General features: G+C 46.4%; 1 protein-coding gene across 1 annotated transcript; it reads right to left on the bottom strand.

The window, feature by feature from the left end:
- Nucleotides 1-4,658: 4,658 nt before the first annotated feature.
- On the bottom strand, nt 4,659-17,569 carry LOC139541850 (uncharacterized). Its single transcript, XM_071346749.1, has 4 exons — nt 16,941-17,569; nt 7,211-7,575; nt 6,132-6,284; nt 4,659-5,926 (listed from the first exon to the last, which is right to left on the bottom strand). Exons 1-4 carry the CDS (start codon nt 17,567-17,569, stop codon nt 4,815-4,817), a joined length of 2,259 nt encoding a protein of 752 aa, XP_071202850.1. The 3' UTR covers nt 4,659-4,814.
- Between the last annotated feature and the right edge of the window lie 900 nt (nt 17,570-18,469).

Consider the following 18,469-nt stretch of genomic DNA (forward strand, 5'->3'; position numbering starts at 1 on the left):
AAGAACAATCAACTATGGTCGCTGTACTTCCTGCTCTCTCCTGCGGTTTTGCTCTAAAGTCAAGGAAGTCCTCGCTTTAGATACATGTCTCCGCTTCTACCTCACAAGCGTTCAGAAGTTTGAGGAGCCTCATAAGCTGTATCTGAACTTAAAGACCCCTATCTGGCCTGTGTGGAGCAATGAGTCGGGCATCAAAGTCGAGGATGTAGGAGAACAACCTCGCCGTCCTTCTGAGCAACCAGTATAAAGAGGCTGTAGTGGAGCTCCTGGGCCAGAGATGTGTGGTAAGTCCCCATGACAACCTAAGGCTAGTTCATACCTGCCGCTTGCATGTTTCCTTTCTCCTGATCTTGTCTACATTCTGATTATGTCCAATTTTGTAAGCAGGTGTAGACAATTAAAAGACGAATTGTGATCTGATTGTGATCAGATATTCTTGAAGACCTCCAGAGGTAGTCAGACATGCATTGTGTCTGGAAGTCTTACACGTGTAGATGGATCTGGACAGTGAAACCATTTAAATTATCATTGCCCCGCCCTCTAAAATCATTGATAGGTGTCATAGCCCTTTACACTCGTACCCGTGTATGGGTTGAAAATGGCAGATTCTGACGCTGATAAGTGCCTAAATTGGAACACAGTGGCTATAGAGTAACATACTATACATGACATCAGAGCTCAGGGTCTCTGCTTCACGGGTCTGTATGGGTTTTGATTGACAGCCGTTCTGAACTTGAACACTGCGCGCGACAAGAAGTTGCTCCCATCCCTCCCGCTAATTGGGTTACTTTTAGCAAAAAATTGTCTGAGTGAAGGATTACAAGGACTCAATGTATTTTGAAAGATGAGACGTTGAGGACTATAATAAATATCGCTTTGATGTCATACAAGCAAGCCAAACACCCGTGAATCCAAATGTGCATTTCACATTTCCATATCATAAAACTCATGTAATATACAGTGTCAACGTTTACGATCACTATGTTTGATGTACATTTACAAGATGACATGTCATTATACCCTGGGTTATCCTGAACAGAATGAGCCTATGTTTGTTGTATTGTGAAGGAAGTTTGTCGCGGACCATGCATCTGAATGCACTCATGACTCCATTCTATGCACACCAAAATTATGATCTGCTTCTCTGAATTGCCTCATGAAAACCTAACACTGTAAGATAGTATTTTGTAATTTAGATAGTCATGTTGACCACCTGACCCAGATTGCGATTTATAATGGACCGTTTTTGGATTGCGTATACAACAACAGTAATTGTGTAAAGGCGGGGATACATGCCTGTGCTCCAAACAAAACAACTACAAGTGTGCTAGCTCTAGTTCATCAACAGCACAGCTAGACTCTTCTTTAAATCATAAAAGTGCATTAAAATTACTTAGGACCTGTGCACACTATGGAGAGGCGTGTGGCCACTTGGAAACAGCACTTAGACCTCTCAAACCCTTATCATTTATTTGTCTTATGTTGTACCTACCCTACATTTTCCAAGGATATTCTTATAATGTTATTGAATGTATCCAGAGTATTTTCAGATTTCGTTAAAAAAACAAATGTGGCGAAAAGTACAGTAAATGTAATATGTACATAAAATCAACATTGTAATGTTTAGATTCAGTCTTGTGTCAGGTGAACTGTTGTCCTCGCCTTTAGTCTAGTAATTTCCCCATAATATCCATTAATTTAATTGCTACCATGGTTATGCATATGCTTTCCATATTTATTCTGTAAGAAACATTTCAATTTAGCCCTATCCATATAGGCCAATTTCCATGAGTGTAAGTGGTTAAAATAAATATAATTAGGAAAGAACAGCAGTGAAACATTTAGCATAAAGGGGGACCAGAAAATCTGGTCACAATTCAGACACAGTGGACAGATAAGAGACACGTTTTAATACCATGTGTAGACACATTTCTGAAAATGTGGGCACAATCAGAATGTGGACAAGATCAGGACACAGGACCCATGTTAGCGCCAGGTATAAACAGGGTTTTAGACTGCAGGCCTGACTCAGAGACCAGATATAACATGGAGACATGGTCTGGATCTGAAAGGATTGGACAGGTATGTCTAATATGTCTTTTAGATAGGGGCTTGGGTTGTTTATGGATGGGGCCAAAGTAATCAGGGTCACATTCTGGGATGAAATGTAACCTTTGGAATCAGGCCCTGTTATCTTTTAAGCTTTGGACAGGAAAGACTTCTGTAACAGAAATGATCCAGATTGGTATTTTTTGCACAATTTCATAGTTTGGTTTAATACAGGGGTGTCAAACTCATTCCATGAAGGGTCTAGTGTCTGCAGGTTTTTGTTTTTTCCCTTCAGTCAAGACCTAGACAACCAGATGAGGGGTTCTTTACTAATTAGTGAACTTGACCTTAATTAATCAATCAAGTACAAGGGAGGAGTGAAAACCTGCAGACACTCGGCTCTCCATGGAATGAGTTTGACACATGGTTTATTACTTCAATATGCAACTTCACAAAATCATAAAACGCTCACTTCCAAGAGCCCTGAACAATGCTTAATTATCGCTCAATTAAACATGAATAACTATTTGGGTAAAACATTAATGGTAATGGGAATATTAGATTTACATGTCAGGGGGAAAAATATCTCCTTGTGTTACCCTTTTCATTTAGTAGAATTTCGCCTAAGAGCTATACTAAGACATAGCCACTGCATACTTGCCTCAGAGGTGAACTACTGGAAGCCGGGCCTGAGGCCACTTCCTGTGAAGCTAGAAGAACAGGATGTTAACTACAGTTCAACACATGTATGACTTGTCGCTGTTTGGGAAATGTAAAACTTGAAGTGCATTTGAGTTTTAAAAAGGCTTCTGAAGTTTGTAATTTCCACTTTGACATTTGAGATTTGATTTTCCCTTATGAAACATGTATCAGCCCCTTCAAAAAATGTCTATTAATTATAACCTTAATTAATCAATCAGGTACAAGTTGTAGACTTGTTGATGTGTTGCTGTGCGGTTTGTTGCTAACCTTACTTTGCTACCTGCCAACTTTACGGTTTTTATTTTTTAATTACCGTTTTATATTTACATTTTTTCCCATTCGCTCAACTTAGTCACTCAACCTTTTCACCCCGGACGCATTATATGTTCGTGGTGCGTCAGGACCTCCACCAGCCGAAGCTAAGTAACATTAGTAACATTAACATTATGCCTTCTAATTGCAGTCGCTGTACTCATAATATACAGGAGAACGATAATATACAGGAGAACGATCGCCTTATGGCGAGGATAGCCATGCTGCAAACGCAATCGCTAGGCAAGGGTAATTTAGGTGTAGGAAAGGATGAAACAGCGTCTGTGCCACCAATAGGTCCAATAGGTACAGATAGTAACGTTAGTACAAATTCCCTCGCACGGTCCCCGCAGCTGGACAATTTTCTCATGGCTTCTGGAGGGAAATGCTGTAGGAATGCTCAACCGGTGTCGCTCATTCAGCCAACAGAACTTTCAACCGGTTCTCCCCAATAAGCAATGGGTCAGAGGCCGAGCCTTCTCTGGTCTCTCCTCCCGTTCCGGGGTCTGAGACGCCTTAGCCTCCCACCATTAGCTCTGACAAATTGAAAACCCTAGTCATTGGCGACTCCATTACCCACAGTATTAGACTTAAAACGAATCATCCAGCGATCATACACTGTTTACCAGGGGGCAGGGCTACCGACGTTAAGGCTAATCTGAAGATGGTGCTGGCTAAGGCTAAAACTGGTGAGTGTGGAGCGTATAGGTATATTGTTATCCACGTCGGCACCAACAATGTTAGGATGAAACAGTCAGAGGTCACCAAGCGCAACATAGCTTCAGTGTGTAAATCAGCTAGAAAGATGTCAACATCGAGTAATTGTCTCTGGTCCCCTGAGCTCTACAGCAGAGTCTCACAACTCAATCGCCGGTTGAAAACTGTTTTTTGCCCCTCACAAAATATAGAATTTGTAGTAAATTGGCACTCTTTCTGGGACTCACCCACAAACAGGACCAAGCCTGGCCTGCCGAGGAGTGATGGACTCCATCCTAGCTGGAGGGGTGCTCTCATCTTATCTACGAACATAGACAGGGCTCTAACTAACCTAGCTCCACAATGAGATAGGGTGCAGGCCTGGCATAGGGTACAGGCCAGTCAGCAGGCTGTTTGCCAGCCTGCCATTTTAGTGGAGTCTGCCACTAGCACAGTCAGTGTAGTCAGCTCAGCTATCCCCATTGAGACCGTGTCTGTGCCTTGATCTAGGTTGGGCAAAACTAAACATGGCGGTGTTCGCCTTAGCAATCCCACTGGAATAAAGACCTCCTCCATTCCTGTCATTATTGAAAGAGATTGTGATATCTCACATCTCAAAATAGGGCTACTTAATGTTAGATCCCTCACTTCCAAAGCAGTTATAGTCAATGAACTAATCACTGAATATAATATTGATGTGATTGGCCTGACTGAAACATGGCTTAAGCCTGATGAATTTACTATGTTAAATGAGGCCTCACCTCCTGGTTACACTAGTGACCATATCCCCCTTGCATCTCGCAAAAGTGGAGGTGTTGCTAACATTCTCGATAGCAAATTTCAAAACACAAAAAAAAACGACTGCGTTTTCGTCTTTTGAGCTTCTAGTCATTTTACATTTACATTTACATTTAAGTCATTTAGCAGACGCTCTTATCCAGAGCGACTTACAAATTGGTGCATTCACCTTATGATATCCAGTGGAACAACCACTTTACAATAGTGCATCTCACTCTTTTAAGGGGGGGGGGGGGGGTTAGAAGGATTACTTTATCCTATCCTAGGTATTCCTTAAAGAGGTGGGGTTTCAGGTGTCTCCGGAAGGTGGTGATTGACTCCGCTGACCTGGCGTCGTGAGGGAGTTTGTTCCACCATTGGGGTGCCAGAGCAGCGAACAGTTTTGACTGGGCTGAGCGGGAACTGTACTTCCTCAGAGGTAGGGAGGCGAGCAGGCCAGAGGTGGATGAACGCAGTGCCCTTGTTTGGGTGTAGGGCCTGATCAGAGCCTGAAGGTACGGAGGTGCCGTTCCCCTCACAGCTCCGTAGGCAAGCACCATGGTCTTGTAGCGGATGCGAGCTTCAACTGGAAGCCAGTGGAGAGAGCGGAGGAGCGGGGTGACGTGAGAGAACTTGGGAAGGTTGAACACCAGACGGGCTGCGGCGTTCTGGATGAGTTGTAGGGGTTTAATGGCACAGGCAGGGAGCCCAGCCAACAGCGAGTTGCAGTAATCCAGACGGGAGATGACAAGTGCCTGGATTAGGACCTGCGCCGCTTCCTGTGTGAGGCAGGGTCGTACTCTGCGAATGTTGTAGAGCATGAACCTACAGGAACGGGTCACCGCCTTGATGTGAGTTGAGAACGACAGGGTGTTGTCCAGGATCACGCCAAGGTTCTTAGCACTCTGGGAGGAGGACACAATGGAGTTGTCAACCGTGATGGCGAGATCATGGAACGGGCAGTCCTTCCCCGGGAGGAAGAGCAGCTCCGTCTTGCCGAGGTTCAGCTTGAGGTGGTGATCCGTCATCCACACTGATATGTCTGCCAGACATGCAGAGATGCGATTCGCCACCTGGTTATCAGAGGGGGGAAAGGAGAAGATTAATTGTGTGTCGTCTGCATAGCAATGATAGGAGAGACCATGTGAGGATATGACAGAGCCAAGTGACTTGGTGTATAGCGAGAATAGGAGAGGGCCTAGAACAGAGCCCTGGGGGACACCAGTGGTGAGAGCACGTGGTGCGGAGACAGATTCTCGCCACGCCACCTGGTAGGAGCGACCTGTCAGGTAGGACGCAATCCAAGCGTGGGCCGCGCCGGAGATGCCCAGCTCGGAGAGGGTGGAGAGGAGGATCTGATGGTTCACAGTATCAAAGGCAGCCGATAGGTCTAGAAGGATGAGAGCAGAGGAGAGAGAGTTAGCTTTAGCAGTGCGGAGCGCCTCCGTGACACAGAGAAGAGCAGTCTCAGTTGAATGACTAGTCTTGAAACCTGACTGATTTGGATCAAGAAGGTCATTCTGAGAGAGATAGCAGGAGAGCTGGCCAAGGACGGCACGTTCAAGAGTTTTGGAGAGAAAAGAAAGAAGGGATACTGGTCTGTAGTTGTTGACATCGGAGGGATCGAGTGTAGGTTTTTTCAGAAGGGGTGCAACTCTCGCTCTCTTGAAGACGGAAGGGACGTAGCCAGCGGTCAAGGATGAGTTGATGAGCGAGGTGAGGTAAGGGAGAAGGTCTCCGGAAATGGTCTGGAGAAGAGAGGAGGGGATAGGGTCAAGCGGGCAGGTTGTTGGGCGGCCGGCCGTCACAAGACGCGAGATTTCATCTGGAGAGAGAGGGGAGAAAGAGGTCAAAGCACAGGGTAGGGCAGTGTGAGCAGAACCAGCGGTGTCGTTTGACTTAGCAAACGAGGATCGGATGTCGTCGACCTTCTTTTCAAAATGGTTGACGAAGTCATCCGCAGAGAGGGAGGAGGGGGGAGGAGGGGGAGGAGGATTCAGGAGGGAGGAGAAGGTGGCAAAGAGCTTCCTAGGGTTAGAGGCAGATGCTTGGAATTTAGAGTGGTAGAAAGTGGCTTTAGCAGCAGAGACAGAAGAGGAGAATGTAGAGAGGAGGGAGTGAAAGGATGCCAGGTCCGCAGGGAGGCGAGTTTTCCTCCATTTCCGCTCGGCTGCCCGGAGCCCTGTTCTGTGAGCTCGCAGTGAGTCGTCGAGCCACGGAGCAGGAGGGGAGGACCGAGCCGGCCTGGAGGATAGGGGACATAGAGAGTCAAAGGATGCAGAAAGGGAGGAGAGGAGGGTTGAGGAGGCAGAATCAGGAGATAGGTTGGAGAAGGTTTGAGCAGAGGGAAGAGATGATAGGATGGAAGAGGAGAGAGTAGCGGGGGAGAGAGAGCGAAGGTTGGGACGGCGCGATAGCATCCGAGTAGGGGCAGTGTGGGAAGTGTTAGATGAGAGCGAGAGGGAAAAGGATACAAGGTAGTGGTCGGAGACTTGGAGGGGAGTTGCAGTGAGATTAGTGGAAGAACAGCATCTAGTAAAGATGAGGTCAAGCGTATTGCCTGCCTTGTGAGTAGGGGGGGAAGGTGAGAGGGTGAGGTCAAAAGAGGAGAGGAGTGGAAAGAAGGAGGCAGAGAGGAATGAGTCAAAGGTAGACGTGGGGAGGTTAAAGTCACCCAGAACTGTGAGAGGTGAGCCATCCTCAGGAAAGGAACTTATCAGGGCGTCAAGCTCATTGATGAACTCTCCAAGGGAACCTGGAGGGCGATAAATGATAAGGATGTTAAGCTTGAAAGGGCTGGTAACTGTGACAGCATGAAATTCAAAGGAGGCGATAGACAGATGGGTCAGGGGAGAAAGAGAGAATGTCCACTTGGGAGAGATGAGGATCCCAGTGCCACCGCCCCGCTGACCAGAAGCTCTCGGGGTGTGCGAGAACACGTGGGCAGACGAGGCGAGAGCAGTAGGAGTAGCAGTGTTGTCAGTGGTAATCCATGTTTCCGTCAGTGCCAAAGTGCCAAAGTCATGAAATCTATGCAGCCTACTCAATCACTTTTTATAGCTACTGTTTACAGGCCTCCTGGGCCATATACAGTGTTCCTCACTGAGTTCCCTGAATTCCTATCGGACCTTGTAGTCATGGCAAATCAAATCAAATCAAATGTATTTATATAGCCTTTCTTACATCAGCTGATATCTCAACGTGCTGTACAGAAACCCAGCCTAAAACCCCAAACAGCAAGCAATGCAGGTGTAGAAGCACGGTGGCTAGGAAAAACTCCCTAGAAAGGCCAAAACCTAGGAAGAAACCTAGAGAGGAACCAGGCTATGAGGGGTGGCCAGTCCTCTTCTGGCTGTGCCGGGTGGAGATTATAACAGAACATGGCCAAGATGTTCAAATGTTCATACATGACCATCATGGTCAAATAATAATAATCACAGTAGTTGTCGAGGGTGCAGCAAGTCAGCACCTCAGGAGTAAATGTCAGTTGGCTTTTCATAGCCGATCATGTCTGGGACAGGTAGCACGTCCGGTGAACAGGTCAGGGTTCCATAGCCGCAGGCAGATCAGTTGAAACTGGAGCAGCAGCACGGCCAGGTGGACTGGGGACAGCAAGGAGTCATCATGCCAGGTAGTCCTGAGTCATGGTCCTAGGGCTCAGGTCCTCCGAGAGAGAGAAAGAAAGAGAGAAAGAGAGAATTAGAGAGAGCATACTTAAATTCACACAGGACACCGGATAAGACAGGAGAAGTACTCCAGATATAACAAACTGACCCTAGCCCCCCGACACATAAACTACTGCAGCATAAATACTGGAGGCTGAGACAGGAGGGGTCAGGAGACACTGTGGCCCCATCCGATGATACCCCCAGACAGGGCCAAACAGGAAGGATATAACCCCACCCACTTTGCCAAAGCACAGCCCCCACACCACTAGAGGGATAACTTCAACCACCAACTTACCATCCTGAGACAAGGCCGAGTATAGCCCACGAAGATCTCCCCCACGGCACGAACCCAAGGGGGGGCGCCAACCCGGACAGGAAGATCACGTCAGTGACTCAACCCACTCAAGTGGTGCACCCCCCCTAGAGACGGCATGGAAGAGCACCAGTAAGCCAGTGACTCAGCCCCTGTAATAGGGTTTGAGGCAGAGAATCCTAGTGGAGAGAGGGGAACCGGCCAGCCAGAGACAGCAAGGGCAGTTCATTGCTCCAGTGCCTTTCCGTTCACCTTCACACTCCTGGGCCAGACTACACTCAGTCATAGGACCCACTGAAGAGATGAGTCTTCAATAAAGACTTAAAGGTCGAGACCGAGTCTGCGTCTCTCACATGGATAGGCAGACCATTCCATAAAAATGGAGCTCTATAGGAGAAAGCCCTGCCTCCAGCTGTTTGCTTAGAAGTTCTAGGGACAGTTAGGAGGTCTGCGTCTTGTGACCGTAGCGTACGTGTAGGTATGTACGGCAGGACCAAATCGGAAAGATAGGTAGGAGCAAGCCCTTGTAATGCTTTGTAGGTTAGCAGTAAAACCTTGAAATCAGCCCTAGCCTTAATAGGAAGCCAGTGTTGAGAGGCTAGCACTGGAGTAATATGATAAAAATGTTTGGTTCTAGTCAAGATTCTAGCAGCCGTGTTTAGCACTAACTAAAGTTTATTTAGTGCTTTATCCGGGTAGCCAGAAAGTAGAGCATTGCAGTAGTCTAACCTGAAAGGGACAAAAGCATGGATGAATTTTTCTGCATCATTTTTGGACAGAAAGTTTCTGATTTTTGAAAAAGCAGGTCCTTGAAACAGTCTTGATATGTTCGTCAAAAGAGAGTTCAGGGTCCAGAGTAACGCCAAGGTCCTTCACAGTTTTATTTGAGACGACTTTACAACCATCAAGATTAATTGTCAGATTCAACAGAAGATCTCTTTGTTTCTTGGGACCTAGAACAAGCATCTCTGTTTTGTCCGAGTTTAAAAGTAGAACATTTGCCGCAATCCACTTCCTTATGTCTGAAACACAGGATTCCAGGGAGGGCGATTTTGAGGCTTCACCACGTTTCATCAAAATGTACAGCTGTGTGTCGTCCGCATAGCAGTGAAAGTTAACATTATGTTTCTGAATGACATCACCAAGAGGTAAAATATATAGTGAAAACAATAGTGGTCCTATAACGGAGCATTGAGGAACACCGAAATGTACAGTTGATTTGTCAGAGGACAAACCATCTACAGAGACAAACTGATATCTTTCACGACAGATAAGATCTAAACCAGGCCAGAACTTGTCTGTGTATACCAATTTTGGTTTCCAATCTCTCCAAAAGAATGTGGTGATCGATGGTATCAAAAGCAGCACTAAGGTCTAGGAGCACGAGGACAGATGCAGAGCCTCGGTCTGACGCCATTAAAAGGTCATTTACCACCTTCACAAGTGCAGTCTCAGTGCTATGATGGGGTCTAAAACCAGACTGAAGTGTTTCATATACATTGCTTGTCTTCAGGGAGGCAGTGAGTTGCAAAGCAACAGCTTTTTCAATTTTGAGAGGAATAGGAGATTCGATATAGGCTGATAGTTTTTTATATTTTCTGGGTCAAGGTTTGGCTTTTCAAGAGAGGCTTGAAAAGTTTGGGACACATCCGGTGGATAGAGAGCCGTTTATTATGTTCAACATAGGGGGACCAAGCACAGGAAGCAGCTCTTTCAGTAGTTTAGTTGGAATAGGGTCCAATATGCAGCTTGAAGGTTTAGAGGCCATGATTATTTTCATCAATGTGTCAAGAAATATAGTATTAAACAACTTGAGTGTCTCCCTTGATCCTAGGTCCTGGCAGTGTTGTGCAGACTCAGGACAACTGAGCTTTGGAGGAATACGCAGATTTAAAGAGGAGTCCTTAATTTGCTTTCTAATGATCATGATCTTTTCGTCAAAGAAGTTAATGAATTTATCACTGCTGTCTGGTTAAACTATAAACTCTCCTTCCAGACTCACATTAAGCATCTCCAATCCAAAGTTAATTCTAGAATCGGCTTCCCAAGCAACCTTCACTCATGCTGCCAAACATACCCTCGTAAAACTGACTATCCTACCGATCCTTGACTTCGGTGATGTAATTTACAAAATAGCCTCCAACACTCTACTCAGCAAATTGGATGCAGTCTATCACAGTGCCATCCATTTTGTCACAAAGCCCCATATACTACCCACCACTGCGACCTGTATGCTGTCGTTGGCTGGCACTCGCTTCATATTCGTCGCCAAACCCACTGGCTCCAGGTCATCTGTAAGTCTTTGCTAGGTAAAGCCCCGCCTTATCTCAGCTCACTGGTCACCATAGCAGCACCCACCCGTAGCACCAGCAGGTATTTTTAACTGGTCACCCTCAAAGCCAATTCATCCTTTGGCCGCCTTTCCTTCCAGTTATCTGCTGCCAATGACTGGAACGAACTGCAAAAACCACTGAAGCTGGAGACTCATATCTCCCTCACTAACTTTAAGCACCAGCTGTCAGAGCAGCTCACAGATCACTGCACCTGTACATAGCCCATCTGTGAATAGCCCATCCAACTACCTCATCCCCATACTGTTATTTATTTATTTTGCTCCTTTGCACCCCAGTATCTCTACTTGCACATTCATCTTCTGCACATCTATCACTACAGTGTTTAATTGCTATATTGCAATTATTTCGCCACTATGGCCTATTTATTGCCTTACCTCCCTTATCCTACCTCATTTGCACACACTGTATATAGACTTTTTCTATTGTATTATTGACTGTATGTTTGTTTATTCCATGTGTAACTCTGTGTTGTAGTTTGTGTCGCACTGCTTTGCTTTATCTTGGCCAGGCCGCAGTTGTGAATGAGAACTTGTTCTCAACTAGCCTACCTGGTTAAATAAATAAATGAATACCTCCACAGAGCAAGGTTGAAACTAAAACCGCACTCAATGAGCTGTATTCCGCTATAAGCAAACAGGAAAACGTTCACCCAGAAGCGGCGCTCCTGGTAGCCGATGACTTTCATGCAGGGAAACTTAAATCAGTTTTACCGAATTTCTATCAGCATGTTATAAACCTCGTCTTAGAGACCAAACTGAACGATAATTTATAGCTAATGCTATCTGGCTATGGGATACTCCTCTCTCAAGTAAAAGGCCCTTTGTGAAGTTCCTGAGATCTGTGGTTCGTCATGTAAGTTGAGAGGGGTGTATCTTGGCTATAAAATATCTTTGTATTCTTTTGTAAGGACTCTCAGAATTCATTTATAGACACTGAATTGATCTGAGAGTCAAAGGGCTATGAAGCTCATTTGATTAAAGATTAAGTTTAAATATAACTCTGACTTGTGTGTGGTTTGTAAACTCTCCTCATTTAGTAATACAGGAAATTACCATGACACTGCATGTACATAATTACCTCAATTACCTCGACACCGGTGCCCCCGCACATTGACACATTGACTCTGAACCGGTAGCCCCTGTATATAGCCCTGCCATTTAATTTTTTGTTTTTCTTCTCATACTTTTTTTTCAGTATTTTCTCGAAACTGCATTGTTGGTTAAGGGCTTGTAAGTAAGCATTTCTTTGTAAGGTCTACACCTGTTGTATTCGGCGCATGTGACAAATACAATTTGATTTGACAGTGTATTTTGAAATAAATATATTTAAATACTTCTTGCATTTGAATCCAGGTCTGTTTGTTCCTAGGGGTATTTGAAATATATTTGGAAAGTAGTATTTCAATAGTTTAAATAGTATTTATTGGAAATTATTAGAAAATACTTTCAAATACTTAAAATTGAAGTAGTTGATTCAGACACATTATTTGAAATGTACTAAAATAGACAGAAAATAAGTATTTAAAATATAAATACTTAAATACGCATGTATTTTAACATATGTCTGCTATGTGACTGTCACGGCCGTCTGTTGAAGAAATGGACCAAGGCGTAGCGTTGTGAGCGTACATACTTATTTATTAACGATGTCGCCAACAAAACAATAAAACTCCAAACGAAACGTGAAGCCAAAGTCACACCCTGACCTAACCAAATAATAAAGAAAACAAATATAACTAAAGTCAGGGCGTGACTGTACCCCCCCCCCCAAGGCGCGGACTCCCGGCCGCAAACCTAAACTTATATGGGAGGGTCTGGGTGGGCATTTCTCCGCGGTGGTGGCTCTGGTGAGGGACGAAGACCCCGCTCCACCTCTGGCTTGGCCCACTTAGGTGGCGCCTCTAGAGCGGGGACCCTCGCCGCCGACCCCAGACTGGGGACCCTCGCAGCGGGCCCCGAACTGGAGGGCGACTCTGGCGGCGCCGGACAGGAGGGAGACTCTGGAGGCTCCGGGCTGGAGGCCGTCTCTGGAGGCTCCGGGCTGGAGGCCGTCTCTGGAGGCTCCGGGCTGGAGGCCGTCTCTGGAGGCTCCGGGCTGGAGGCCGTCTCTGGAGGCTCCGGGCTGGAGGCCGTCTCTGGAGGCTTCGTGCCATGTCTCATCCCTGGAGGCTTCTTGCCATGGATCATCACTGGAGGCTTCTTGCCATGGATCATCACTGGAGGCTTCGTGCCATGGATCATCACTGGAGGCTTCGTGCCATGGATCATCACTGGAGGCTTCGTGCCATGGATCATCACTGGAGGCTTCGTGCCATGGATCATCACTGGAGGCTTCTTGCCATGGATCATCACTGGAGTGGAGAGACACACAGGAAGCCTGGCTCTGGGAGCAGGCACAGGACTCACCAGGCTCTGGGAGCAGGCACAGGACTCACCAGGCTGGGGAGACATACAGGAGGGTTAGTTTTTGGCCGAGGCACAGGACTCACCCGGCTGGGGAGACCTACAGGAGGCCTTGTCCTTGGCCGAGGCACCGGATACACTGGGCCGTGGAGGCGCACTGGACGTCTCGAGCTAAGAGCCTGCACAACCCGTCCTGGCTGGATGGTGACTTTGGCCCGGCACGTGCGGGGCGCAGGCACAGGACGCACTGGGCTGTGCAGATGCACTGGAGACACAGTGTGCAGAGCCGGCGCAGGATATCCTGGGCCGTAGAGACGTCCTGGAGGTCTGGAGAGCAGGGCTGGCACACTCCGTCCTGGCTCGATGCCCACTCTAGCCCGGGCCGATGCGAGGAGCTGCGATGTAACGTACCGGGCTGTGAACGAGCACTGGAGACACCGTGCGGTCCACCGCATAACACGACGCTCCACCCAGTAAGCACGGGGAGTTGGCTCAGGTCTACAATCTGACTGAGCCAAACTCCTCGTGTGTCCCCCCTAAATTATTTTGGGGGCTGCCTCTCATGCCTGCTCCGCTGTGCCACCTCCTCAGGACGGCGATGTTCTCTCGTCTGTCCCCAGGGTCCCTTGCCTTCCAGGATTTCCACCCATGTCCGACTCTCCAGGTAACCACGCTGCTTGTTCCTCTTTTGGTGGGTAGTTCTGTCACGACCGTCTGTTGAAGAAATGGACCAAGGCGCAGCGTGTTGAGCGTACATACTTATTTATTAACGATGTCGCCAACAATAAAACTCCAACCAAACCGTGACGCCAACGTAGTGCTCACAGGCAACTAAACATGGACAACTACCCACAAAACCAAAATTGAAAATGGCAACCTAAATAGGATCCCCAATCAGAGACAACGATAAACAGCTGTCTCTGATTGGGAACCAATTCAGGCCACCATAAACCTACATTCCCCTAGACAATACAAAATCCCCATAGATAAACAAAAAAAAACTAGACAATACCCTAGACAATACAAAACTAACTAAACCACCCTTGTCACACCCTGACCTAACCAAATAATAAAGAAAACAAATATAGATAGGCCTTTCTCAGAACTAATTGACCCTCTACTACAACAAACAAATGTTTGGTTGAGACTCTTCTGAAGCTTACAGCAGATCTAGTGACAGAACCACAGAACCAATTTAAACAGTTTGGGTGTCTGTGTCTGTGTCCTACTGTAGGCCACAGAAGACGCAGATGCACACCCCGCTCTTCAGGAGGAGTCTGAGAGAATTGTGGGAGCTCATTCTAATGTTCAATTGTACAGTAACTGAATGCCTAGATGCCTGTCTGCCTGCTTTATATAGCAAGCCACGGCCACATGACTCACTGTCTGTAGGAGCTAACCATTTTCGTGAACGGGAGAGTGTACCTAATAAACTGGCCACTGAGTGTATACCTCAAATATATGTGTGTGTGAGGGGGGGGGGGGGGGGTCTCTGTCTGAGTTGACCTTTATATTTTATTATTATTCATGCACTGCCTCTATGCACACTCACAGGGCACACTACGCACACATATAAACATTCAGCACATAGGGCTGTTGCAGTGACCATATTACCGCCACACCAACGGTCACGAGTCATGAAGGCAGTCAAAGTCCACGTGACCGTTTAGTTACGGTAATTAGGCTTCTCCAAGCTCTGATGCTGCTGATCGTCATTAGTAGCCTACCGAACTTGCTAACTGCCTGGCACTCGGCACTCTATTGTCCCTCTAATCACTCTGACATCAATGCAAATGTTTCAACAATTTTATCAAACACTTCACGAGAGCCTATGAGCCCATGTTGCGCAACATTTCTATAGGCTATGCAATTTTGCAAGAAAACAGAGTGAGGGCCTCTGTTAAAAAGAGGAGGAGCATAGCCTACCTGGCTATATTTTCTGGGTGATTAAAATATTGACTGGCTTTCATCAAGCTGCCCACTCAAGAAAAAGCTTCAAACTGTAACCAGTGCCTGCAACCTGGTTCATGTTATCAGTCAACCTACCAGGGTAGTTACAAACAGCACAGGAATTAAATCATCAACATCTATTGATCACATCTTTACTAATTCTGCATAAATTTGCTTGAAAGCAGCATCCAGATCCATCAGATGTAGTAATCACAATATAGTAGCCATATCTAGGAAAAACAAAGTTCCAAAGGCTGGGCCTAATATAGTGTATAAGAGGTCATACATTACATTTTGTAGTGATTATTATGTTGTTGATGTAAAAAATATTTGTTGGTCCGTGGTGTGTAAGGAGGAGCAAACAGACACTGCACTTAACACATTTATGAAATTGCTTATTCCGGTTACTAATAAGCATGCACCCATTAAGAAAATGACTAAAAACTGTTAAATCAACGTGGAATGGTGAGGAATTTAAAAATGGTATGGTTGAGGGGGGTGAGTCAAAAGGAATGGCAAATAAGTCTGGCTGCACAACCGATTGGCAAACGTATTGCAAACTGAGAAATCGTGACTAAACTGAATAAAAAGAAGAAGAAACTACACTAGGAAACAAAGCTAAATGACAAAAAGAATGACAGTAAAAAGCTCTGGAGCACCTTAAATGAAATGTTGGGAAAAAAGGCAAACTCGGCTCCATCAATCCTTGAGTCAGATGGCTCATTCATCACAAAACCGACTGATATTGCCAACTACTTTAATGATTTTTTCATTGGCAAGATTAGCAAACAGGCTGTCACGCCCTGACCTTAATTTTCTATATTTTCTGAATTATTTTGGTCAGGTCAGGGTGTGACGAGGGTGGGTATGTGTGTTTTTGACTTGTCTAGGGTTTTTGTTTATCTATGGGGATTTTGTATGTCTAGGTAATGTAGGTTTATGGTGCCCTGAATTGGTTCCCAATCAGAGGCAGCTGTTTATCGTTGTCTCTGATTGGGGATCCTATTTAGGTTGCCATTTTCCATTTAAGTTTTGTGGGTAGTTGTCTATGTGTAGTTGCATGTCAGCACTCTGTTATTATAGCTTCACGTTCATTTTGTTGTTCTTGTTAGTTTGTTTAAGTGTTCTTTGTTTTATTAAAGAAGAATGTATTCACATCACGCTGTGCCTTGGTCTCCTCACTACGACGATCGTGACAGAACTACCCACCACCAAAGGACCAAGCAGCGTGGAAGAGAGGACTGGACATGGGAGGACATCCTGGACGGCAAGGGATCCTACACATGGGAGGAGATCCTGGCTGGAAGGGATCGCCTCCCGTGGGAACAGGTGGAGGCAGCCAGGAGAGCGGATGCAGCAGGAAAAGGGAACCGGCTGTTTGAATGTTAAATGACGAGACAGAGACATTCATGCGAGTAACCAGCCTTGTTCTGTACATCATGACACTTCCGGGTATCTCAAGCACCCCGGTATAAATACACGAGTTGCAGTAATGAACATTTACCAACAGATGGCATCACTGTGCCATCTTACACCCATAACATCTTCCCTTTAATAAAATAGGACAGGTGTCAATTCATTAACAAAACAAACCTAGTAATAATTTCCAACATGAACAACTTAGTATTTTTTTTTTTTTTTTTTTTTTTTTTCTTTCTCAGGTAACAACTTAAAACATTTTTTTATCTCTTTCTGTCAACCCTGATGGGCAACCTACAGATTAAGTCTTTTTGGTGGCTGAGACAAACGCCCGTAGCGTGAAAAGACAGGGGGCTTGTCTACGAGGACTGCGGGTTCCCGCACAGGCGTGTCACGTGACTGTCTAAGGGGAGTATTGATGGGCGAGGGAGCAGCCGACCTGTGATCCCCTGACTCTTCGCCCAGTGCCTCAGGCCCCATGTGACTTGACCTGTGATCACCTGGCTCTTCGCCCAGTGCCTCAGGCCCCATTGCTGGAGTTCCGTCTTTTGTCATGCGACCCCTTTGACCATCAGGGTTCTGAGTAGGTGCTGGCTCAGCAATCCGAAGGTCAACTCTGTTGCGACGGTACAGAGATCCATTCACTTCGACCAAGTAGGAGCGTGGTGCCACTTTCTGTACACAGGATCCGAGTCTCCAGAGGCCCGTCCGGTCCCCTGGTAGTGGCTTCATTCGCACCGTTTCACCCACCCTGAGCTCAGGTAAGTCTTTTGCTGATTTGTCGTAGATGAACTTGGAGACCTGTCTTCTGTGACGTAGCTTCACCAGCACGTCAGTCACCACACAGGGCTCCAGGAGAGTGTTGGCTACTGGCAGAGCTGCTTTTAAGCGCCGTGCCATGAGGCGCTGGGCCGGGCTGCTATCCATGCCTTCTGTTGGGGTATTGCGCCACTACAGGATTGCTTTCCAGGCATCTTTGCCCTCTCGCAGAGCCTTTTTGCAGAGGTTCTTTGCGATTTTTACTGCGGACTCCGCCTTCCCATTAGCTTTTGGGTATCGTGGTGATGAAGTGACGTGCTCAAATTCCCATCCTGCAGCAAATTTTCGGAACTCAGCTCCGGAGAATTGGGGTCCATTGTCTGAAATTACCCTATCTGGCTGGCCATAGCGGGCAAACTGAGCCTTGCAGCGTTTGATCGTTGTCTCTGCTGAGAGGTCGGGGAGGAGGTCAATCTCCCAAAAGTCTGAGTAATGATCGACTACCAGCAGAAAGTCTTTGCCACTGTGCTGGAAGAGATCTAGGCTTACTATCTGCCAGGGGCGCATCGGTAGCTCGTGGGACGTCATCGTCTCTCTCTGTTGCTCAATGGCATATTCATTACAGATTGAACATTTACTGACATAGTCTTTGATTTCACTCTGCATTCCTGGCCAATACAGTGTGTCACGTGCTTGTCTGTAACAGGCCTCACCTCCTATGTGACTTGAGTGCACACGCGCCAACATCTCATGGCGCAGAGACCGGGGAATAACGACTCTCTGACACATGAATATTACTCCGTTTTGAACACTGAGCTCCTCTTTGACTGGCCAATATTCTCTGACGGCTAAAGCAGTTTCTTCCTTGCAGTCGGGCCAGCCCATCATAATCACAGACCTCAATGCCTGGAGTTGCTCGTCCCTGTCTGTGTGCTGTCTGATTTGTATAAGGCGCTGGTCCGTAACATTGAGGTAGTCAGCCTGGTTGATGTGTTCAACATCCACTTGCTCTGTTTGTAAGCTGCACACTGCGTGTTGTTCATGCATGGAGCGTGTGTAAATGCCTGA

Source organism: Salvelinus alpinus, chromosome 17, assembly GCF_045679555.1.
Source record: "Salvelinus alpinus chromosome 17, SLU_Salpinus.1, whole genome shotgun sequence".
Taxonomy (NCBI): domain Eukaryota; kingdom Metazoa; phylum Chordata; class Actinopteri; order Salmoniformes; family Salmonidae; genus Salvelinus; species Salvelinus alpinus.

Coding starts and splice junctions, on each gene's coding strand:
- LOC139541850 (XM_071346749.1), bottom strand. CDS start 17,569: ATGGATAGCAGCCCGGCCCAGCGCCTCATGGCACGGCGCTTAAAAGCA. Junction 7,576..16,940: donor CCACCAAAAAGACTTAATCT/GTAGGTTGCCCA, acceptor GTGATTGAGTAG/GCTGCATAGATTTCATGACT. Junction 5,927..6,131: donor ATGTCAACAACTACAGACCA/GTATCCCTTCTT, acceptor TCATCCTTCTAG/ACCTATCGGCTGCCTTTGAT.